The sequence below is a fragment of the Polyodon spathula genome, chromosome 23 (genome assembly GCF_017654505.1).
Source record: "Polyodon spathula isolate WHYD16114869_AA chromosome 23, ASM1765450v1, whole genome shotgun sequence".
NCBI classification, from domain to species: Eukaryota; Metazoa; Chordata; class Actinopteri; order Acipenseriformes; family Polyodontidae; genus Polyodon; species Polyodon spathula.
This window is the reverse complement of record NC_054556.1, coordinates 15136643-15163171: the sequence shown is the minus strand read 5'-3', so window position 1 is coordinate 15163171 and position 26529 is coordinate 15136643. Positions and strand designations below refer to the sequence as shown.

General features: G+C 38.1%; 1 protein-coding gene across 1 annotated transcript; it reads right to left on the bottom strand.

The window, feature by feature from the left end:
- Nucleotides 1–2639: 2639 nt before the first annotated feature.
- On the bottom strand, nt 2640–25325 carry LOC121298076 (ADP-ribosylation factor-like protein 8B-A). Its single transcript, XM_041224875.1, has 7 exons — nt 25092–25325; nt 13744–13824; nt 11181–11254; nt 8116–8209; nt 6176–6243; nt 5390–5460; nt 2640–4344 (listed from the first exon to the last, which is right to left on the bottom strand). Exons 1-7 carry the CDS (start codon nt 25212–25214, stop codon nt 4295–4297), a joined length of 561 nt encoding a protein of 186 aa, XP_041080809.1. The 5' UTR covers nt 25215–25325; the 3' UTR covers nt 2640–4294.
- Nucleotides 25326–26529: the final 1204 nt, after the last annotated feature.

The following is a 26529-nucleotide window of genomic DNA, read 5'->3' as shown; positions in this document are numbered from 1 at the left end:
CCTGGAATTACTGAAAAATACAACAGGATAAAATGAAAGAGCATCGGTGTGGCAGTTAATATAAGGATTCTAGTAAGACTATTCATAGGAACGACAAATGGGATGAAAAGAAGTACGCTTTATTAGTATACAAGTTGGTGGCAGATCTTAGTGTGCCAAAAGGAAAGCTCATAGACAGTTTTCATAAAACAAATTGTATTCACAAAGCATTGGCTTGCCAGTAAAATCACAGCAGTCTTGTAATGCTTAGGAAGAACTGACATCACTGCGAAAAAAACAAGTATAACTCGATCAAATGCTGTACCTCCAAAACAAAACGCTGGGTTGAAACCTTGACATGTGCTGCAGCAGTGTTTCAATTCTTAAAGACAGCACTAGTAATGTATTTATTTTTCTCTGTAGTATTAGAGGTATACTTGGAGACATTGCATGCGTCTACACTACCTGATTCTATAGGAATCAATTTAAGCTGGGATCTTTCAACTCTGTTGACGACCTCATATACCCTTATCCGGGGTCTGAAACACACACTATTCCTGCACCGTCCTAGGTTTCAGGACTCTGTTAAATATATTTTTTATATCAGTTAAGAGTCCAAGCAATCAAGCCACAAAAGAGAGCTCAAAACCACTCAAATAATGTGCAACCCATTTGCTCTGTTTCTTTAACATGCATCTCTGATGAATTTTAAAAAGCAGCCTCAAATGTAATTTTGATTTTCTTTTTTTTACATTACCTTTACCATTTTATGATGTTTGCAATCAAATGTACATTTTTTGTTTGCACTATTAAGACTGTTTCTCTAAATCTTCCTTAACCTGGCTTCTGAGCTGAAGATCCTAAATGTCAACACCTAACAGCCTTCCTCATTCCATTCAAATTATAGACAATGTGACATTTCAGCCATGCCAGCCCCACCTACTCTACTCTCATACTGACAGAGAGTAGTGGGGCTGGCAGAATTTAAAGGCAACATAGCCATGTAATCGGAATAGATCTGCCTGGACTTAGGATCTCTAGCTCAAGTTCAAAGACAAGTAAAGGCAGATTTAATGAAAATGATAACTCAATAATGGAGCAACACAGCCCAGAACCACTCAGACTGATGGTAAATACCATACAATGGTAAGGGAAACGGGGGGGAAAAAATAAATTTAAATGACATTTGAAGCCATCTATAAATGGATTACAAATGACTAGATATCACATCCCTCCAAGAGATTACAATTTTATAATAACTACTTATACAGACGATATAGTAGAACATATTCATGTCATAAGAAAAATCACCAGTCAATTGATATGCAACCTTATTGTGCTTCTAATTGCCTATAACAGTTTTTATCACTTTAAAAGCGGTTAAGCTAATCTGAAATACACTGGTTGACTTCCTTACACTTCATTAATGCTTAAAAAAAACAAGACTGTATACAGCTGATCACAACATGAGGATTCAATGGTCAGTATCTGCTGCATCTGTTCATGGGACATTCTACAAGATACACACATCTCTGTGCCCAGTTACAGCTTTCAGTAAGGCATAGCGTGAATAACAGACTCAAAACGTGTCATAACTAATGATTTAAAAACCCATTTACAGTATTGTACCGCCACAGTAATTCTCTTCAGTGCCCTTGTTGTGGTTTACTTCTCAATTCTAAGAAATTTCTTAACTTTGAAAATCTCTTTTGGAATAGATGCCTTTTCCTCCTTGTTGGTCCACCTATACTAAAAAGACTGTCCCTTTCTGACGATATGTATAACTGCAGCATCCCCCTTTCCATACACCAGTATGGATGGAAGATGGCATTCCATCTGTGTTAAACTGGAAAGGGACTCTCTACAGCCAGCAAAGAAATCATTGACTTGAGTGGTGCAGACCAACACCTGTGTTCACTCATGGAAATTCAGTGAGTAGCAAGTGATACACTATGTAACACAATTTTTGTTCCTGGGTAGTAAGTGTTATTTCCTAATTGCTTATGCCTCAAAAGTATAGAAAATGGCTATTATTCCCCACAAACTTTGCTTTTGTGACCAGGACAGTGATATTTCAAAATATCACCATTTCCAATGGGAAAGGGGTAAATACAGTATAATCGTAAATCTTGAAAAACTACTCGCTTCTAAATCTTTTGTAGTCATTTTTGTATTACTTTAGTGTAAATACATGTTAATTTGGATTCATATGTTGTTTTTACTGACTTTATGTGAATGAAAAGACACACATTTGCCCGTTTTCCCATTGGAAATGGAGATATTTTGAAATATCACTGTCCTGGTCACAAAAGCAAAGTTTGTGGGGAATAATAGCTATTTTCTATACTTTTGAGGCATAAGCAATTAGGAAATAACACTTACTACCCAGGAACAAAAAAATAAATAAAATTTGTTACACTGTGTAATCAATCCATCTTTAAGGTAAACTTCCCCATTTCAGAACTTGCATTAACTGGGTATGCAGTAAAACCAAACCAAACCAAACCAAGATCACATTTTTTTATCTTGCTACCACATCATTGCACCCATTTAGTTCAAATGCAATACAGTTCTGCAAACAATGTTTATTTAAGTAAATTAACAGCGTTAAGTAAATAGCATCCTGGTAGACCTGCCAATGGAAAACTATAACCTGCAAGTGTGTGTATTAGCTGATTTTAATATTTTCTTCCACTTGAGAAGACACCACTGACATCAACTGCTTGGCTCCCAGCTATCAATATCCAACATTATGTTTCATACTGTAAATTGGTGTATAGTGAGGCACGCTTTCAGGAAAATAATATAAATTAAATAAACCTCACAATGATTCAGAGAGCAGTGGAAATGGTACTGGTGGTAACAAATGATAGAATGTCTTTTATCACACAAAAAAGGAACATTCTAATTCTCAGTGTACACTAAGCTTGGAGACAAGGCAAAATATGGCTTCTCTTTACTGCAGAATGCACCACAATACATTCTAGAGCAGGCAGTAGGGATTACCTTGCAGAATTGTTTTCCTGGATATCAGAAAATCACTTTAAAACACTCAAGCTAAACAGAGCTCAAGTGAAGTAAGAAAACTCCCACACCAGTCCTGGAACAGAACCACGGTCTTCAGCTCAATTCTGGCACCTTTGACAGTAAACAGTACAAAACATGTCACAAAAAGAGAACTGCAGAAGATTAATAATCCTATAATTTACAAGCAAAGCAAAAACTAGCATCATTCCATTAACTTCCTCTTGTGCTTTTACATCACAGCCTTCAATATTATATGATACAGTTTAGCATATTTACAGTATATTGAACAACATGGGAAATATCTAGAGTTGTCATAATATCTTGATGGGATTAATACAGAATCAGCTAATATAATGCTAATTCACCTACTAGGCATCATGATGGTCACATAAAACTACAATCAGAGTTAAAAAGCATGCTTTTTTTATTAAGAACAACAAATATTAATTTGAAGCTTTAATTTGTGTTCTATCCTGTATCAGACAATTCACACCGTTTTGGTCCAACAGATGGAGCTATATTGCAGAAGGCACTTGTAACTCTGCAGTAAACTCTGGCGGAATCAAACGGCATTGGGTTACATTTAACGTTGACAGTTAACGGAAACATTAATGGTGCAAGACCTAATGATTTACCTCTTATAGTCCTATCTCTAAATCTGTTTACATTCATAATCTCAAAATTAACAGGTTAAATTATGTTGCATGATGTTGCAAAGTTTGTCAAATATTAATAAAATTAATAAAAGTACAAGTTTATTAAGCATCAAGCAGTCTAGTCTTAACACGGTGATGGCGAGATTCCTTGCAAGCACACTGATATCCAATGGTAATGACTACAGTGCGTCTGCCCAGCATGCATACTGTGCAACGTTATAAGTCTGTTTCACAGCAGTTAAATGTTAACTGACCCACTACTCCTTAGGCATTGACCAAAATACACCGCAGATATGAAGTAGGAATCTATATACTAACCCTCCTGGTCTAAAAGAGATCAACATCATTTTACACATCAAAAGTAATCTCTTTAGAAACACTGTGCTACATGCACCAGCTGCTAACAGTTCTATGGTTTCAGTGTATCATGACAACTCTAGTTCATTATGCTGTTTGTTCTAACTTCAGGTTACACATCTTTAGCAGTGCACAAAATTGACTGAGGAAATGAACAGCTGGGTTACAGGAAGGATAGTGTATGTGTGTGTGGTGGAGAGGAGATCACAGCATCACAGAGAGAGTAAGGTATTGGGATTGATATTGCTGACAGGACAGGGGGCAGATCTCTGCCCTCAGCTCCGTCTGGATTTTGAGTGCTGGATAAGCCACTGCAGCGTGATATCTGTCAAAAAAAGGAAACCGAGAAGTTAGATTATTATATCATAGCAGTAACAAAGAAAACACATTGATTTACACATGGAAAAAATCGTATGTATGTTATGGTTACTTTGTAATTAAAAAAATATACATTTGTAGCATTTGATCATCAATTCATAAAATAATGTCAGTCAGGAAACATATAAAAGATACCAGATTTTATTATGAAACCTATAATAAAAGCAAAAGGAGGAAACATGAAATAGTAAAAGCATGGGTGTCAATACTTTTGTCATGAACAAATATTTGACATCGATTAAGTGCTATTGTTTTGTTTTCTTTACCAAGATTGTTTCTTAAACTACCATGAATTGTGTATTTTGGTTTTTGTCGTTAATTAGTAGCTAAAGTTCACTAAATGCTTGGATTTAACATGATTTCTTGAATTATCTTATATTAGTTAGGGTGCCAATACCTTTGCTGCGATTGTAGGTATATTACAACTGAAACAAAAGATAACATAATTCTATAATAGAGACTACCAGAATAAGGAAAATGGATTTAAGATTGAAATATGAAGTCTGAATTTCAAATGGGTTCTTATCAGACAATGACAATTATGAAGCCTAGCTTATGATTTCAATACAGCAACTACATTGTCTCAGAGGTTAACATCAAGATCACCGACTCATTGCTGCACTGTTATTAAAAGTCAGGACCTCACATGATATTTGAAATAAGGTTTGCCATGACAACAGCTGCAATTGGATCATCACTTCTGAGGCTGTTCCAAGTGAGACATTAGCAAGTGTGCACTCTTGAATACCAAGGGCCGTGTGTAAGATCTGATACAATAACAATAATTAAGGTAGCAGATCCGACACACTGCACAAGCAATATGTGCCACGTACGCTTCTGCTTTTCCTCCCTTTGCCTTACAAACCTGACTGGGTTTCTATTATTCATATAAAACGCTGATGAAGAACAGTTGACCACAACAAAGTATGTTAACAGCAGCAGCATTCACGGTTAATGCCCGTCTGTCTGCTTCTTCCTCTTGCAATGCTTACCTATATTGTCCTTTTCTTTGCAAGAAATTGAGTAGCAGCAGATTTCTCTGTCCTGAATAGCTGCCAAATTCCTGTAACAAGCAAGACAATTGGCAAAGTCAAATATTTTAAGAGTGATACACCCTGTTATGGTCCTTAATGCAAGGTATACGTGTGAACTAAAACTGTTTGCTTCAAAGCTTGCAGTAATCTTCAGTACAAAATAATTAAACTACTCCGGTGCTGTAACAGTATTTGAAAAACATGTAGCCCTTTATTTAACAATGTGCTGCCCATTATGGGAGCCTCAGGAAAATTTGTCATGGAAGCTGTAGCTGTAGGTTTCTTACCATGTACAACTTTATAAATACAGTAGACCTTTAATATATTATTCTCCAGTATAATATTAAAATGTAAGATGGTTTAAAATGGGCTGTAGAGTATCCAGAAATATTTTCTCTAAAACAACTCTGATACCTGACAAAGCAACCTCCCCCAAGGCCAGAAGATGAAGTCATTTACATGAGCCCTGCTGTTAAGGGTGCGGGGTTACTGCATTTCCAATTTAACAAGGACTACTTGACATCATTTATAATACTCATTTCCAACATTGCCATTATAAAAGCCAGTGATTTTAGAAGAACAAAATGTACCATATCTATGAAAAAAGTATATCACATTTCTATCTTGAGCCAAGACATTGGGAGCCCCTGATCTATAGCATGTGTAAGAACAGTAAATGTCCATTTTAGAACGGCTTCAAACACATTGCCTACCACAGCAATCCTAATGACACTTCCTACTTACATTTTTTCAATAAGCTGCTTCTCATCCAAAGCATTGGGAAGATCTCTCTTGTTTCCGAGCACTAGCACCTAGGAAAGTACAATGAGGTCAGAGCAGAATCAGTGTTTCATTTCCTCTCTCAGCAGTGATACATGAATGGCCAGGAGTTCAGTGACAATAAATTAATAAAATAATATCACACCGATGAGGGTTCCAATATAACATTTCAAGATGTGTCCGAATATTACTTCCAGCACCAATTAATACTGAACCTTACAGCAACTGTCTGAATAATTTTTGGTGCAAATGTACAGAAAAGTTCAATTAATAATAAAATGAGTCAAAAAATCTAAAGAGTCTTTTTTTTTTTATAGATTTAAAACATATATAAAGAATATTCGAGAATATAACATACATTCCAATTGAATCTGAAATAGATTTTCTGTAGTGCAGAATTTTATTTAACATTAATGGTAGGTAGGGTTAATCCAAAGTAGTAGTCAGCTGTCACCACAGTGTCACAAATCAGCTCTCTCTCTACATGTTGCTTCTGTTTTTGTATTCTACTAATTAACCAGTAGATGGCAATCAAACCCTTCAGAAAAAAAGCATGTAGAAAAATGACTAAAATGTAGAGAAATGACTAAAAATCACATCACCACTTTTTAAAGAGCAGGCCACTTTTTAAGAGCAATGTGCACCAGACTTTTTCATTTACTGTTTGAGTGCAGATTAGATAAAGAATATTTAAGCATAATGTTCCATGCGTTCTGATTTTCTCTAAATCGTAAAACTCAAACCAACTCCTTCTCACAGCTAAATATATTGTTAGCTATCTAGGCTTGAAACAATCAATCATTTGTTTAGTCTTGACTATTCACTGTAGTGAAAAATTATTAGTGATATTACTGTTGATGATAATTGCATTTCTGCAAGTGATCAGAAAGCTAAAAAGCTACCACCACTACCAAGATGTTTGGTTCACCTCTTGCAGACAAACCAATTTGTCCATAAAGAGATGCTGGGAGCAGGAGGGTTAATGTCATGTAATTAAACAGCCCCCCGCCCCTCAGTTGTTGGTGAGGACAGCAGTATGGATTTATTTTAAAAAGCCACAAAAAAGCGAGGCCAACTATGAAGACTATCGCAATTAATGGCAGTTGTTTAATCCTATAGCGTGACTGCCTCTAGTTCATGTTGGCTGCTGTTCAAGTTAGGTTTACAATACCTCAGACATATCAACAACTCAAGACACTGGTACCACTTGATTTGGCTATCTACCATAAAATACATCTTCATCTACAAAGAGCAAATAACTGAAATATTTAACCACTACTTATCTGATACCACGAATAGGCTTGCTCCTTTTCAACATTTATTTTTCAGGGGCTCACAAAATATCATAATAAATAACTTACCATTTAAAACACCATGAAACCTGTTATTATACAGTACTTTCAGGTTTATGAGTCGATTCGGACCAGCTGAGCTGACGACACATAGTGATTGAGTGGGGCGGAGATACTGGTATCCATGGTCAATAGGAAAGCATCAGGTATGATTGACAGGTTAATGTGCTATGATTCCTTAGCTTGGATACCTCCACCCCAGTCCCATTTGGTCAGCTGCTGGTCACAGTAAATAATAAATTGAACATGACAGCATTAAGTAGCAAAGCCCCATACTCCCTGTTGCACCATTAACATGTTTCCTGATATTTCTATAAAGAACCAGTCAGCTTAAAAATAAATACATTACTCTAACAGGTGAGTGATTTATTACCCCGAAAAATTTATGTTGAAAGAAAAGCAAACCTAGCCATTAGTTTAGTTTCATACAATACAGAGGGCTGGGAAAGAGACTGTAATCACATTTCTATTATTCTATAATCCCAAGCAAATAATGAAAATCCTTCAGGAAGCACAAAGTACCACACTCAGCTGAAAGGCAGATGGACTTACTGGAATCCCTTGCAGCTGTGGCTTGTCTAACAGATTGTGCAGCTCATTCCTTGAAGCCTCTATCTTTTCACGATCTGCAGCATCTACCATGTAACTGAAAAACACAAGACAAGCCAGATGTGACAGATAACCATCTCTGCAAAAGCACTGGCAACAGGGAGTCAACTCACAATCTATATAAAAAACTCACTAGCTAATGAAGACTTGAAAAAGACAGACCTCTGCCTATCTACCAAGTTTGGCAATTCAAAGGTTTTAGACCAAAATCTGCTGGCAAACATATCCCCCAAACTAACAGGGTTTCCAGCTCAAGTTAACCAAATTCTTGGGAGTTTCCTCCATTTTGTGGCTGATGATGCATATGTGTCCAAATGTATCCAAATGTGAACAAGAAGACTGGATTGCCATTTTTTCACTCAGGACTGATCATTTAGATGCTTTTACAGATGGCTGGTGGTTCTAATTTCATTATGTTACAGTGATAATACCTTCGATGTGACACAGTTGTTAGACCTAACACTGGCCAGCGCTATGAATACATCTAGAGCAAATTTTAAAAAATCTGCCTGTAACTTTTGTTTCTCTGCAATGAGGATTGATAACAATAATTAAAAAAAAGTTCTCCTTTGATTAGCAGTTGTGTTACCCTCCTACTTCTGTAGTCGACATTATTGAAACTTCACGATCTGGCTTCATTATTTTCCAGTGATGCATGAGGTCAGCAATCAGAGGCTCAAAAGGAAGCATATATTTTGGGGTTTTTGTTACAGTTCCTGTTTGTAATCTTGTATCTCAAACTGCATTGAGTCTGGTTGAGTTGATTAATTAATTATAATTTTATATTTTATGTAATTTGTCTACCGTCTCCCTTTTGTATTCTTTATTATAATAAATTCACATATAAAATTAACAACTTTATTCAAAATTGATCTGATTTTTCTACATTTGAAAGAAAAAAGAAAAAAGAAATTCGATTTAGATTAGTAATTATTGATTTTATTTTCTCCTCTCCCCCACCCCTCTAAACCTTTCAGGATATCTCTTTTTTTTCTCCCTTCAAAAAAAAAAAAAAAGATGATTGTAACTCTTGGTTTCACTGTATTTGTGTGTCCTCGTCCACTTTAAAAGAAATACAACAAATGCATGGGAGACGTGGATAGACGTGGTCAGACCAGATGCTGGAGCTGTACAATGCTGTAAGGAAAACCACGGCATGATATGAGAAGCTTGCCATGTACCTGGTCCAGATCTCACTGTACAATGCCTACATAGTGTACCAGAACTTATTTCTTGAATTTCAGACTTCTGTGATCTCCAGCCTTTTGTTCGATACACAAGGAGTACCAGAGACTGAAACATCAGAAACTGTGGCAAAGCTTAGTAAACAGCATTTTATCCGAACGCTGCCACAGTCCGGGAGAAAAGCCTGTCCTCAAAAAAGGTGCTGCGTATGTTCCCACAAGGGCATAAGGAGGGATATATAGTATTACTGTCCAAACTGTCAGGCCTCTGTTTGGAGGAGTGTTATGAGAAGTACCACACAGTACATGAGTACTGGAAGGACTAAATAAACCTTCAAAACAAACCAATATGACCAAAGGTAGTAAAAATTACTTGTTTTTATTTAATGCGGCATTACCTCGGGCTCCAGAAGGATTATGGGTAACAAACCATTTCTAAAATCCTTTTTTTGTGCTGATTCAGAAAATGTATATTTTTGCCTGGGTATCTGTGACAGACATTGAATGACGCTTGGTGTTAGCTCTCCTTCCCGACCTGAGAGGGCACTAGATAAAGGGAGCAGAGTACCCTGGACTAAAAGGCATGACACTTCATTCCAGTGGGTAGGTGGAAGTCGGCCGACTAGAAAAGGGACTGAGCTACAGTACCCAAATGTGAAACACCGCATCATCTGCAGATTGGAGGCGCGGATGTGCTTGTTAACCAAGGGGTCATGAGCGAGGGTATAAAATTGGAGCGTAGCAAAGTAATCTGCTCCTTTGTAAACGGTTGGAGTTAACCTAAAAGGAGTAAAAGTATTGCTGAAAACCATGTGTGTTTGTTTTGTGTTTGTAAAGGTGTCGGCTGTAACTGTGGTTTGTCTTTTTAGACTATCAGTAACATGATCCTGTGCTGGAGTACAAATCAGCATTAACCCGGACATCACTTTTCACCCAAGCATTTCACGGAGTACTGTAATCACCACTAGCACTTAAATTCACTCAGTCTTGTGTTTGTGTTTCGTGTTTAGTGTGGGTGTGTAGAAAACCTGGACTTTTGGTTGCGGGTCAAACCCGGGGATTACATTTAGGAGTAATACACGAAGCTGTATCACTCCAGCATTTATTATTTAGAGGAGTTTGCCTTAGGGGTCTGGACATCGATGTTATTATCAATAAACACCCCTGCACCTGAAAGTAATTATGTGATTTGTACCTGCACTGCACTGACCTGTATCCACTCGCCACTTTGCCACAGTATCTCATTCTTCGGTGGCGTACTAGGCACATGAAATTGAACTGGGTAGTATACACCAGGGACTGTATAATTGGAAGTGGAAAAGTCAAAGTGAAAAGTCCTAGTGTCAACCTAGAGTACGTAATACCCCCAAAACTAATAAAACAATTTGCAAAGACATAGGCAAACCATGCAGCTTAAAAGTCTCTAACATTTTGCATCACACATAAGGATTTTAGGGACTAAGAATGATGTAGGTATAATACATTTTACCCCCAAAACCACAAAATTCTTGTAGCACAGAGGATCAAAAGGGCCTCAGCAGGCAAGGGGTTAAACCATCATGCCCATTTTTTAAAATAGGCTTGATTTAGTATTGCTAGTCATCTTTTACTTTACATAGTACATAGATTTTCACAAACACAGTGTTCAATTACAGTGGTTTACATGGATAAAGATACTGTAAGTGATTACACTTTGAGAAAATGTGAAATTCAATGCAACATATAAAAAAAAAGTTAAATGTTAAATACTATGCTGTTTAAGATCTGTATTCCTGTTTAAGCCTTAGAATGTGTCAATTGCTTGTTTTTCCAGGTGTTACTTACACAATAGCATTAACTCCTCGACAGTATCGCTCCCACATGCTTCTGAACCTCGGCTGTCCTCCTATATCCCAGATCTAAAAAAATGAAAATGTGGACACATTAAGCACAGCACTGCGAATTTAACAAGGTGTTTGAGTTAGCCACTTCCAATTTCATCTCCCCCTTACCTTTGATGCTGTTTGCAATCATCCGAGTGGCTCTCGTTACAATTACTCACTGTGTTTTTGAAACGTCATTGTTATGCCGTTATCACCTGAGGTTAGGAGCTGCTCTTCCATTCTAGCTGCCTTCCATAGATATAGGCTACATGAGCAAAAATCTCTTTCTAGAAGAGTGAGCATGACCTAGTCACCTGCCACTTTAGATCAAGTGTTTGCTGCCTATGACAGGCAACGTCCAAGAGGAGCAACTCCTAAAAACTTAGTCAGACACCTTACCATCAAAAACAAAAAACTGCGTCATTGAAATAAGAACCGCTCGCATCCACAAAAAAGGGGACAGAGAAAACAATGTAATATGAAGCCACTAAACTGAATTTGATAGTAGGTTTATTCGCCCTGTAACAGGGGGTGGATCTGTGCTGACTCTGCTGGTGCTTTCATAATGATGCAGGAAGAGGGCATCAGCCTTACAATATCCACCTGGCAGTCATGGCAGTGACACAGAGAGGTGGGAGAGAGGGTGTGTGGGCTTTCCCTCTCTGGAAGTGGCTGAGAAGCAGGTCTTGGGGGAAGATTGCTGGCCCTATAAAATAATGTTCTGTTGCTCCCTCAGCTCTGCCCCTGTAAGTTGAAACAAGTTAGCGGAAGCTCTGCTCCAGGATCGAGAACGGCGGGAAAAAGAAAAAACAAATAGAAAGAGAAGAAAATAAAAATATTAATAGCAGGGAAACCTTAGGCAGACCCCATACATGTATAGGAAGCAGGCTGAGGGAGCGAGTGTAGGACGGCGACCCGGGCCACGCGGGGAGCGACGGTCGGGGTAACGATGTGTGCGCACCTTTTCTTTGTAGTTTTAGTTTCTCTTTTTTAATTCATTTTTTGTTATTATTTCAAAGCACCTGTGAATGCTCCAGCATGCCTGTTTACCTGTGGACCTGTGGACCTGTTTACTGGTATTCAGGCCACGGACAACAGCGCCCTCTGCAGGTTAAAATAAATCACTTGAAAAAAAAACTAATAAATAAAACTGGGCACCTGTGTGGTGTTTGCAAATATACTTTTCTGTCTCCCGAGTTAGAGAATACCCCCACCCATGCATGCAGAGATACAAGCTTCAAAGTTTTAATATTAGTGAGGGAGAGACTGCTGTTTCCAAGTCCACTACTTATACTGGATGAATTTCCAGGTCTGCTCAGGTCTGCTAAAAAAAAAAAAAAAAAAAAAAAAAACATTATAAAATATTATAATTCACATTGTACACAGGGCAAATGTTTACCTTTTAACATATTAAGCCTATCGAAAGACCATTTAAAAGATTTATAAAGACAATGTCACAAAGTGTTCATGTTCCAAAGGACATTGCACCACACTACCATTACCGAGATATTAACCTTTTGCGGTCCTATCTCGGACTAGGTCCGACATTACAATTTTCTCTCATAGCTCCATGCACTAGAGGTAACACAGACATAAGAGATAGCTGCTTATGTATCCAGCACGCAAAAAATATCACAGACATTTGCAGAGCTTTTTGAGATGCTATAGTAATAAAATAATGAGTTGGATCGCATTGTTGAGGAGTTTGGTGATAAAACAAGTGATCAGGAGAGGATTTATCAGTATGCACGTCTATAAAGAGGTATGTGAAATATACAGCGAACAAGGGGTGGGGCTTGGCTGGAGCTACAGTATTGAGTGTCCTGTTTTACTGTAATAGAATTTTTTAAAACAGCACATGTAAATTAAACAGTGCGTGTGAAAATAAAGTGGACCTGACACGTCTGACAAGCGCTGGATAAAATGGACCGCTAAGGGTTAACATTAATGAGGAAGAGACTGCTGTTTCCAAGTCCACAACATGCTTCATCTACTTATACTGGATGAATTTCCAGGTCTGCTAAAAAAAAAAAATTAAAAAAAAAAACACACATTACAATTCACATTGTATACAGGGCAAATGTTTATCTGTTAAAATATTAAGCCTATCAAAAGACTGTTTAAAGATTTAAAAGCGACAAATGTCGCAAAGCTCCACACTACCATTACTGAGATATTAATGGTTGAAAATGAGAATTTAACATGGAAGCAAACTTGAAACCATATCTGCTGCTAAAATTACAAGTGTTTTGATAGTCTCTTTAAGCCCCTGTAGTTCTGTTTTTAACCACAAGATGGAGGTCACTGCACAGATAAAACAGACGGTCGAGTGGATGTTGACTAGAGCATGCATGACCAGACACCTCAACTGACTATTCACTGAACATCAATTTGGTTTTCCCCCTGATTTTTTGACACACTGGTCTATAGGAGGCGCAAAGCTCCTAAAAATCAAGGGATCACTTTTTGGTACTGAGCAAGACAACAGGATACAGGATAGGCCTATTATCTAAATAGTACATCACCTTTATTGTTACATTGCCTTTGGAGACTTTCCTCATGTTGAACCCCACAGTAGGAATCATGTCTTCACTGAACTGGCCAGACTGTAAAAAAGATGAGAGAAAAGTAGAAGTCGGAAGCAAGAAGAAAAATGCAACTACAAATAATCTTAAAACAGCATATTAAAAATAGCTTTTTAGCATGCAAATGTCATTTATAACTTCAATGTCAATACACCAATGCATTCAGCATGCAAAGATGAAGTCATTACTTCAAGTAGTTTGTGAAACTTTGACTGTGGTGGCGGCAACTTTGGGAGGAGCACAAAAGGGTTAATTTTCCTTGAACAATTCACACAATCAAACTTGAAAGAATCACAGAATACAGCTGTGTACCAAGTATGAAGGCAATCTCTCAAAAGAATTGCATTATCATCATCTGGAAAGCAAAACAAACAAAAAAAAAAGTCACATGACCCCAATATGGTAGCCAAAGTGAAGGGTACCATTAGATTTCACCCAAGGATTTCCCAGAACACAATATGAAGTACATTAAATAGTTTGAGATATTAGCAGTTGTGTTGTAGCAACACGTTTACAAAAACACACAGCCAATGCTCCCTCAGGATGCTTATTCTTGTTATACAGAAAGAACAAATACAAACATTGTCATTTTTGCCTTTTTTTGGGCAAGTTGGCCTGGATCTTCAATCCCATTTTAACACTAAATCAATGTGGCCATTCACAGAACACACTGTTAGACTAGTCACCATGACAACCTCCTTCTCTTGCTGTCCACAAGCAGGTGTGAAAGAATGTAGTCTTGCATAGACAGACTGTCTATCTCTCTGGGTATGACTGTACAGTACATGGTGCTGAAAGTTAAACCAAATAATGTGAATTGACAAAAAATAAATAAAAAATGATGCAGTCTTGAAAAAGCCATTGTGTAAAAACGTTGAACCTGAGCAGTACCACTTCTATAATGTCTGTTTCAAATACTTGTAATCTGGTCAGATGAAACAGAATTAATACCTTAAACAAAACACAAAAAAAACAACACAAAATGATTCTTCCTTAGAAGTATTCTTTGGGAGTGGGTGATTTTAACAGGTTCAGTCCCGTGCAGTTTCCTACAACCCATACTGAGCTTTACAAATAAAGCCAGACACACTACCTTATACTGAAGCCTCTCCGACTAGGTGTGAAGAATTTAACTATTTTCAGAACAAAATTATTACTGTTAGGGATCAAATTCCTGGGGATGGTTCTTATTTGAATGAGCCCACTAGACTGATTGGCTCGGTTATGGAATTGTTTTCTTTGATTAAACTAAAGGTTTTAAACATTTTAAATAGATTAGATAAAAGGGCATTCAGAACAGAAAATAGAAGGCACCTTTTTTTTTTTACACAGAGAATTGTGAGGGTCTGGAACCAACTCCCTAGTAATGTTGTTGAAGGTGACACCCTGGGATCCTTCAAGAAGCTGCTGGATGAGATTCTGGGATCAATATGCTGCTAAAATGTTCTAATATTGTATTCCACATCTGCCAATAGTACAGGGAGAAAGATGGCAGGGCACAAGCTGGGTCTCTTGGGAGACCCAGCTTGTGAACAGAGGCAATTTTTTGTTTTTAATTTTTATTTAGGTATTTAACAGGTACAACATACAATTTGTAACAATTATGACATATCATAAGATGTGTTGCACTCAGATTTATCTAGACGCTCATTTTCATTGGCAGTCCCTGGGCAGGTGTAGAGAAAGGAAGGAAATAAACAAACACACACACAGAAATGGAAAAATAATAATACAAATAATGTAGCATGTACAGAAGGGTGCAATTTGCAATTGACAGTTTCATAGACAACTAAGTTATCTCCTCAAACATAATATCATCTAAATAAATACACAGTTACTGTAGAATAATGAAAAGAAAACAGCTAAAATTCAAGAAGTGTACATCACACTGGTAGCCAATACCAGATCTTTATTAGGCAGCTAGAATGCAGGTCAGTACATTTCAAGACTTAGTAGATTAAAAACATTTTAAAAATTGATAAAATCAAAACTCCTCTGTTGATATTTAGCAGATGTCCAGCTACATTTGGAAAATCAAGATGCTTCTTCACAAGCTTGTCATCAGCACACATTATTCCAGAGTCACCTGACAGAGACTTAAGTGGAAGTACGTGGATGGGTCTTGTGACTTGCCAGGAATCCCCTAATTTGCTGAACTGTTGTCTTTATAAAGAACAGGGTTAAAGCCAGCCCTTTGCAGTGTACAGTACAGGAATACTGTTACAATCCCAACTGGAGATGAAAATACATAAATATGATTCTTCAAGCACACTTCCAATAAGCTAATGTTTTTTTCCTATTGGTTCATTTGCATCCCTTTTATCGGACTGTCTCACCGCAACGCATTTTCTTTCCAGCACTACTCCTTTTTTAGAATTGGTCTATTTGGCAAGCGTTTTCCTAAATAAATCTTAAAGTATAATATTTTAACTAAAAGGTATTCCCTTGACTCCGTGTCAGGGAAGGCACTTGTTATACCCCATAGCAATTGAGGCTGATACTAAAAGAAGGTGTGTTTGTCTGATTACCTTATATTAGAAAAGTTACAGCATCCCCCTGCCCCCACTTTATGACAAATAAAAGTGATCCTCAATTAAAGGTAGGGCTACAACAAAGGGTACATTGACCTTCAAAGGTTTGAACCATCAATGGCACTATGATGCGTAATTTACTGGTGACATCACCATAGCTACTTGTTTATATTTGATTGGAAATCCTATTTTACAGGCAATCCATATAAATAGAATAAAACATTCACATTTAAAAATACATTACATAGAAAAGTGAACATGTTTTTATCATTTAAAAAAAAATACATGTTTACACGTAATTAATGCTGCTTGCGATATATACAGTAAGCTTGCATTGCAGCAGCATTATTTAACAATCACTGTACCAAGCAGGTTATCAGTCACAGTCGGTCACATTTTACTACCACTAAAAATAATACTAATAAAAATACTAATAATAATAATACGAACTTACGGTTATCAAGTGACCCTGAAGATTGGTTGTGCCTCCATGATACATCACCAGTGGCTTGCACAGTTTGCACACTTTTGTTTTGGTTGCCTGGGCATTTAACAAAAAAATCCCAAACAGCAGAAGGGTTTCGAGACAGTTCTTTCAATACAGCTTACACTATACAATGCTTTGGTGTTGAGATGGTAAATGAAGAAATTAAAGGTTTGCCTCTGGATAACACGAGCTGGAGTGGGGAGGGGCGGACGGTGCTCAGTTTTGGAAAATAAAATGATTAGTGTTAGTGTATATATTTTTCTTATATGTTTTACTGAAGCACTACTATATCCTGCACCATACACTGCAGTGGCACCATATAGAGTTGCTACATATAACGATTTGGTAGTGGATTTTAATACATCAACTTCTGTTTATGTAATATGCATTATACAAATCAATAGATCGAATTTTGCATGAGAGTGACATTTAATGTGTGATTTATAGTATTCACATTGTCAAACAGCTCTGTTAAGAGAAAAAATAGTAATACAGTGCGTGAATGCCACTTGACAAACCTTCGAAGGTTTAAAACTACCTTTGAATTCCTGCCTAACGAACGAACCTTCAAAACACAGCCCTAATTAAAGGGCAATTGGAATCTCACTGGACTTCATTTTCATTAGGAGTCCCAAACAGTGTTATCTTGCAATAACAGGACAAGGAACACTTTCAATAAATAAACGTCACAAAGGATCCCATTTACAGAACATCAGAGGTCAGACTCAGACAGAAGCAGCACATAACTGAGCCTGAAGACAAAAAAAAAAAAACTCACCTACACAGCACTTATTTTTCATTAATATGTCAGCCTTTTGCAGGGTTCCTTGGAAAGGATGGCACCCAGATAAGTTCCCTTGGCCTCCCTACACTCACTGTGCAATTGAACCTACAGTAGGGACTATCACATTATTTTTGAGTACTAATCTGTCAACCTGGGAATACAGCAGGAAACCCACTCTTCCTCCTGTAACCTGACTAGTTAAAGCAGCATCACACTGCCTGTGTTGTTAAATAGAGCACTGCAGCACCACCTGTTCATTTATCTCTCTCACAAGCATATCATTTATCTTCCATGTGCCATTGAAATGCAAGTTGCAGGCTGTACTGCAATTTCTGGCATGGATCCCTGTAGGTTTACAACAGTTGACATAGTTTCTACTGTAAAGACAATTACAAATCACTTAAGTTGCAAATTGATTCTCACAGCCCAGTTTACAACACAGAACCTACATCCTCTAATGAAGTAAAGCATTGTATAAATGCCTTATACCTACAGCACAGCAAGATACAACTGGCAGTTTGTTCAATTTGCAGTTTACACATAATTTAGTGAGTTGGCGGGAGTGGTAAAAGGATATAGACCGGCTCCAGAACTGTGGGGTTTGATGGAATATTTCACGAAGCTCCATTTGATCTAAATGACACTGCTATTGCATTGTTGTGCATTAAGAAGTTTTATCTGAATCAAACATGGTGTTCTACAGAAATACTGTAGCAAGCATCACAATTGGCCTTCTAAAACCCGGTGATAGGGTTACACAGGAAGAACAGAACCAGCTTAATTAGCCTAATGACCCACCATTGGCTTTCTCAAAATAATTGGTTTAGTAAAAGCAGATCTATATTTAAGTCCTGGATGCATAAAAGTAGGTCTACTTCCTGAGGCAGAAGGGGATCCAGTATTTTGGCTTTAAAAGTTCACTGGATACAGTAAATGTTTGTTAAAAAAATATATAACCATCAGTGCTGCAAATGGTGATCAGACTGAAGCACTGTACTGTAAAGTGCTGTACACCAGGACAACACTGGGACAAAAACCATTTGATTTTGGAGCGGCATCTGTGCCCATTAAAGAAATGTGGAAGTGGTTAAACGTTAGCCAGTGCAATTGTAAAGCTGTATTGCACATGCCTCTGTGCCTTACTGACAGTTCTTGCCATGTGTGACTAACAGGAACTGCAAACTAAACCCATTTTTTTTTAGGAAATGTGACAAGATTATAAAGTCATACAATCTCCCAGAAACAAAACAATGTTAATTTCATCTTCATTCTATACTTTCTTTGGCCCAGCATTTGTTCCTTAATTATTAACTATCATCATAAATCTTCACTTACAGTACATCTGCATAATTCTGTAGAATTGATACAATATTAAACAAGTTTCCATCCAAAATGGAGTAACAAATTAAGCTAAATACACATTTCTTGTCTTGCAACAGTGCCTATGAGACTGTTACCCACACCACCATATTTCTTTGATACATAATCAGTGAACTGTCACAGATAAACAGATTAAGAATAGTGCTTCCCAGCACCAACTTGCAAATTGAAAGTGAACCATCATGTGTATGAAACACTCACAGTAAGGTTTACGTTTGACACAAGCCAAGCTTTAAAATACTCAGCATAAAAAAAACACACACACAATTCTCATCATGTGGAATAGCATCTCGTAACAAAAACCCATACACAAACTGTGAAAGCTGTTGTTGGTTACAATCCCAAACGTGTGTACAGTTAGGATGTACAGTTTGACATGGAGGCAGGAGACAATTTAGAAGCGTCTCTGCAAACCTTTCAGAATTATTATTAGAAACCTCACGGTCTGTCTCAGCCAATCAGGTTACGAGTAGAGCGGTCATCCTTAGAACCATCCTTTTACATGTTAAAAACCCTCCACTTCATAGTGCAGTCACTGGCATACCAAAGTTCAGGGGTTCTCAATCTACAAATGTAACATACAGACAGACACACAAACAAGCAACTCTGATGTATTCCAATTTCTTAGGGGTTGTGCATCACCAATCATAATTTCACTGTACTGTGAAATATAAAACATACAAGAGGTCAGACGGTGAAATGCTATAGTAGGCGAAAAATGAACACAGAAATCTAAAACAACGCTCCCGTTTGGTGTGGGCTGCATTCACAAAATTGAAATGGTCTCTGCACACTTCCGGATATTTAACACATGTCCTTAGTACAGTACCAAGACATTCTGTTATATTCTGCTTCCAACTTCCCTTAATCTAATGAGTGAGGAAGAATCAGTACCTGCTTTCTACATGCCTACCTAATTATAAAAAAAACTCAGCCCGTCTCTGGCTTGGTTTCTTCTATCAAACAGATACAATACTCAAAATGAACTAAGGATCACATGGTTAAATTGTGTTTGTCTATACAATTCTAGACAAAAAACTCAAAGCAGTAAATCACATGGATTCTTAACATGACACACCAAATGTATGGCATGAAACCCAAGAAAACAGAGGAAGTCTAACTCCTCTAATAAACTTTGACAAGAACCGTGATTTATAAGTTGCCTTTGGCGAGGTCGGGCATATAGCACCCGACCAACCCCCTCCATGGCAGCAGGTGGAACGGTCGGTCCCAAGGAGGAAAAAGCGGCCGGCCCACGAAGAAGGGGAAGAAGCCGGTGCTCCAGCACTCACAAGGGAGGAGTCTGAGCGTCCAGGAGGGTGGAGCACAAGGGTCGACTGCCCTCGTGGACAATTCTGGAATGGCTGCTGGACCCTGAGACGGACCCCAATGAGACCATCCCGATGACGGTGAACATGCTGTGGGCCAGAGGTGGGGAGCAACACCACCACCCAGCGTCCCTCCAGACATCACAGCCATGGTATTCAGTTACCTAGCTGACAATATGGGGCGGTCCCCGCTGCCTCCAGTCTCATCGGGAGGAGCCACGCCTACTCCAGATCCACAGGCAGTAGGCAGGTCCACGCCAGGGCCCAGAGGAGAGCCTGCTGCTCTCATCTCAGCTGCCAGGGGGAGACTAGCTGCTGCTCTCTCCTTCATCGCAAGAGGGAGACCACCTGTTGCTCCCATGTCCACCTCCAGAGGAGCTGAAGCTACCTCTCGAGGATCAGCTCCCAAGATCGCCTCCCAAGGGTCAACTCCTGCTGAGCTTGCACCGCCTAGGGCTGCTGAGTCTGCACGCCATCGGCCAGGGAGGCCAGCTCACCATCAACCAGGGAGGCTACAGTGTGCAGTATTCAGTCTCACTCCTTTTTAAAATCTATTTTATTTACTACAAAGTGGTCAGCGTTTTAGCAAACTACACTTATTTTAGGACAGTCATTTATTTTACTATGGCTTTTTTTGCCAAAAAGGTTGGACAAATCTAGAAACGGTAACATTTTCAAGGACTCATAGCAAGAGTCTTTGTGCAGATAATGAATCTGCGTTTATGCCCCTGGCTGTAAATATATAATGTAAACATACTGTACTAGGTTTACTAGGACTTTAGTGTGATTTTTAATTCTAACAACATTAAAGCTGATAAACTGTTGGTTCTTCTCTAAAATGACCGTCAAAACAAAGTACATATGGTTTGCAATTAAGACTGTCAAAATAGGATAAAGTACACACTGTACCAATATAAATGATGTATAATTTACTAAACTCTTATAAAAGGAAGGTTTTTACACATATGATGTAAACAGAAATTAAGTACAAAAGACCCATTCAGAATTAACCTACAGTAGATTGAATATTTGGGCTTTTTTTTATTCTCTATAGAGTTTTTTAATTTGTCTATACTAAGATTCCTGTTGTGACTTATCAGCTGCTTTGGTTTACTCAGTTTGACATCTAAAAGTTGCAGTTCTGTGGTTTCAACTACTACCTGAATATTTTTCCTGAATAACCGAAGGTAACATAGAATATTTAATTTGAATCTACATGAATTTCTTCTGTGGAAAAAGGCACACCCAACATAAGCCTAATGCAAGGGGAAATCACATGTGACAAAATGGTTAGTGAACATGAAGCAACATGAGTTGTAACTATAAAGTGTACAGATATACCCATGTAATGGTTTCTGAAAAGGACAAACATATGAACACAAAACCATTATTGGATGACAACAATATTCAAAGACAGCTGAATACAGCAGTATACCAGAGACTGAGTTTACGCATAATTCTGCACTTAAAAAAACTAAATAAAAAAAAAATACAGAAATACATTTTTTAACATTGGCCTGCATGTGATATTGTGGGCATGGTGGCTCATGGTTAGTAGTACAATACTATGAATATACAGTGTGCTATATTAATGCTTGTGTAACTAGCCAGGGTGGTATTTTTCCTGACAATCACAACATAGGCTACACAGCAGTAGAGCTGGTAGATATAGGCATGTTTGCTTTGTTTTTTTTCAGGTTAACGACCAGTACATTGCATACAACGTTAAAATTGTAATATAAATGCTGCAACACTAGTAAACAAACAGATTTTAAAGATACTACACAATCTAAAAACAGATGTGGTCTAAAGATCATGGATATGGCAGCAGTGGAAACAGTGCATTTTTACTGGAGAACACCATTTTACTGGGTTTATGATAAATGACACTGCTACAGGCGATTATGAGTGGTTGAAATCCAGGCAGTACTGTATCCTGTGTCTACAGCTATGGCCAAAAGGTTTGCATCACCTAGAATTTTACAATTGATAGGTTGAGACCAAATTAAGATACGTGGTTCACACCCAAAAATAAGACAAGTTTTTAATAATGAACACAAACCATAAAATAAAAAAAAACTCACACTGTCAAGGAGGAGACAGGCTAGTGTTTTTATCAGCAGATATACTAGAGTCTGAAAAATGCCTTTTGATAGCCAATGCAGCACATTGGAACGCTCAAATTAGCATGATCCATTCCATCCTGAGGGTGCCAGATGAGATGCTACGAGAACATGACACTCCACAGCATCTCACTGATAGGAATGTACTCAGTGACTTGACTGAGATTCTTGCACCATCTGAAGGTGCAACTCATGCATTCAAGGTGAGAATACTGGCAGTGGAAGTATGGTAGTGCAATGTGTGAGGATTCTCAAGGCTGAGATGAAGACTATCAGAAATGTCAGTCACTCTTTGCGTAGGCCTTGCAAATCTCAGACAGCATTCAGAACTGGGCAGACACACACATATAGAAAAGTATAAGGTGCTGCCCGCAGGCAATAAAACATTTCCATTATAAATACCATATGGGAGATTGAAATTGAAGAAGGAACTTATGAAAAAGATGAAAAAGATCTAGGAGTTTATGTTGACTCAAAAATGTCTTCATCTAGGCCAACAAAATGCTCAAAATCAAGAGAAGTAATGTTAAAACTATACAATCCATTAGTAAGACCTCACCTAGAATATTGTGTTCAGTTCTGGTCACCTCACTACAAAAAGGATACTGCTGCTCTAGAAGGAGTAGAAGGAGTGCAAAGAAGAGCGATCAGAATTATCCCGGGTTTAAAAAGGCATGTCAAATGCAGACAGACTAAAAATGTAATTTATTCAGTCTTGAACAAAGAAGACTGCGCAGCGATCTGATTCAAGCAATCAGAATTCTAAAAAGGTATTGACATTGTCGACCCTGGGGACTTTTTTGCGACGACCTGAAAAAAGAAACAAGGACCAGGGGTCACAAATGGAGATTAGATAAAGGGGCATTCAGAACAGAAAACAGGGGGCACTTTTTTACACAAAGAATTGTGGGAGTCTGGAACCAACTCCCCAGTAATGTTGTTGAAGCTGAGACCCTGGGATCCTTCAAGAAGCTGCTTGATGAGATTCTGGGATCAATAAGATACTAACAACCGAACGAGCTAGATGGGCCGAATGACCTCCTCTCGTTTGAAAACTTTATGTTCTAAAGTGTTAGGCAAGAGATGTGGGCCCAGACCTACAATATTGTGAATATGAGAGGTGGGAATTTAAAGAGCAATATATTTCTCTCAAATGGATTATACAGTAGCTTTTGTTCACAAAAAACATTCAGTACTTGAATTTTCAGTTTAATGAACAAAAGACCCAATCTCACTCATATCAGGTATGATGATTTCTAATCTCAAACAGTATGATCAATACAGAAATACAGCACCACTCACCATTACTACTACTAATAATATCAACATATTTTTATGCCTGCAAGGACCACAATGTGATGTGATGTTCTACGATATAGATATAGATATAGATAAAGTGAGAAAGATATAGGCTAGATACAGATATCACACAATACTTGTCAAGTGCTGGCGTAATCCTGCTAAACTGGTACATATTGCAAATATTTAGGGCAGTAACAAGAAGGGGCGTTTCCACAAGACAAACTGTAGCATGTTCTTGCGGATCACTCCCAGGTTCCCCATCAAAAGATGATGCTAACACTGGCTTCTGTCTAACTAAGGTGGATGACACCACATTCTGCCTGACCCGACAGAGACAGTCTCATGGGAAGTCTCACAAGAGGTCTCCGCGTCTAACAGAAACACACGGCAGTCTTTTTATTACAGGGGCTTCTATTTAAAATACCAGACATAAATAATGTCTGTTGTACAGTATAACAACCACAAAAACGAATCAAGAGAAATGCATAACTTAACGTCAGTCACGCAGTACTAGCTGTTACCACCCCAAACGAGTAAAGCTACAATTTCACAATCTGCAGTGGTCACGAGTCTGCTGTCATCATGTTATACTCAAGTTGGTTTGAAGAAAAATATTCTACTAAACGTGTTAAACGATGCCTCAGAAACGGATAGACAGTATTAACTGCTGATAAAATTATTAATATATTAGGCAGCAGCGCACCCGACTCTCTCGGTTCTGTTTTTAAAAGTCATCGGCCCGCCATGTTGCACAACGCAACCCAGGCTGGTCTTGTGAACATTATTACGCTCTGCTATTTTCAGAAGTTGACAGTGTGTACTTGCAGTGTCAAACTGTCTAAACACCTCCAAGTTTACATGATATGTTCACCTTTCTAGCAATATCTAAACGACAGTTGTTCTTCTTCCGAAATTCTGGCTTCTGAAACAGCCATTCAGCTTTGTACTTGTTAAATCTCAGCCGGTACGTACAGTAAATGTTTAGATATTAGCCCACGACTCTAACGCCCATCTTGGACTTCTTATTCAGCCACACTCCGAGAAAGCAGCGTAATAAATATTACTAAACTGAAATATATACCAAAACAACAGCTACGTGGTAAAACAAAGGCGGCCTAACACTTGCACCTTATCAGCTGTTAATATATGGTATACTATGTACTAACAAAAGTCTGTCTCCGTGCAAATTATCTCCATTTGTAAAATAATTAGTCACACCAAGCACGATTTAAAGACATGTAATCACACAGTAGTACATCATAACGCAGTCCATCTGGCCCTGTCTGTGTCTTCGGCAGGGCAAAGATATGTTCAGTCGTGTTATTACTGTTTTGGAAAATAAATCAAACTTACAGCTATAACATTCACAAAGGTGGTCTTCCCGGAATACTGAAGCCCCACCAGCGTCAGCTCCATCTCCTCTTTCCAAAAGAGCGACTTGAACCAGTCCAAAAGCCTGTTGATGAGGGCCAGCATCTTGAGAGGGGAAGATTTCTCCTAACCACGGATTGTTGTTTCTGTTTCTGCTTCTGCTTCTGCTTCTTTTTCCTAGGCTTAGCTCCAGTCAGGAGGTTGGAAAGTGTCTGCAGGAAGTGAACCCTATCATATGACTGAGCGTGCATGGAGAACTCCCTCAAAGGGCAAGATCGGCAAGTTTGCTTTGGACAGAAACGGCGTTCAACAGCTGAGATGACGACCTCTTGTGGCGTTAATTTTTGTGGTGCAACACGTTGTTCTGTGCCTTACAGCAACTTACAGTGGACCATATTTAGATACGTATAAATTTGGGTGGGATTAATGCGATTTAGTATATATCATATATATATATACGTAAACATTTGTATCTATATTAAGATAATATATATATATATATATAGTTATATATTATTATAGCTCTATATATATATAGAATATTATATTATATATATATATAATATAATAAGTGTTCCTGTGTTTTTTTCTAATAAAACATTTAATCTGCAAATGCCTGCAAATAATTATAAAACGTACTAACAAAAACATTAATATTATAATACCAATACAGTAGCCTACTAAGAAGAAGAAGAAGAAGAAGAATTGTGGATTGCATGTTTAAAGAGCGTGCATTCTGTACCCGCCTGTGTCTTTATTGCTCCTATTGTGAAGGTACTAGAGAAATCGCAGACGGACACAGCAACCTGCACCTTTCGCGGTCACGTGCTAAGGGGGAAAACAATAGGCCATTCCCAATAGATTCCCTATATAAAAGTTCTTACTTTTTGCCCAAAAAAGCCCAAATCTTGTTGTATTGTGCAATGCCACAACAACGCAAAAAACCACGACTTAGCTTTTATATGATCATCAGAGGCAACAGAACCAGGGAGAAGGCAGCTTTGGCAGCAATCAAGTCCTCTGCTATCGGACCACGATGGCAGCCGGCCTCAAAATATACACATATTGCAGCACACACTTCATCTCTGGTGTATAGTTTTATGATTATTTTTATAATTTTTACCCAATAAGTGAGCATTTCCTGGTGATTAAGGTTGGTTAAAGAGAATATTTAGGTAAACATCGTACATGTAACGCAGAACTGTTCATTTGACAGTAGGCAAGCACACAGGCGGCGGGTCGAGTCACTTCAACATTATTATTTATTTTTTTTAATTCTGGAGAGGGCCGCGGAGCTAGCGCCTCAACTCCGTGACAGCCAACACCAAGCTGTACAAATAGTTTGCATATTAAATTGAATTACAGATTTTAACCAAATGTGCACAATGTTATCCCACTGTGGTCTGGCCAGCCCTCAGGC

Excerpts from the sequence above, each read along its gene's own strand:
- LOC121298076 (XM_041224875.1), bottom strand. The coding sequence starts at position 25,214 with ATGCTGGCCCTCATCAACAGGCTTTTGGACTGGTTCAAGTCGCTCTTT. Across the intron at positions 11,255-13,743 it reads AAGGCAATGTAACAATAAAG|ATCTGGGATATAGGAGGACA; the intron begins GTGATGTACTAT and ends TCATTTTTTTAG. Across the intron at positions 4,345-5,389 it reads CAAAGAAAAGGACAATATAG|ATATCACGCTGCAGTGGCTT; the intron begins GTAAGCATTGCA and ends TTTTTTTGACAG.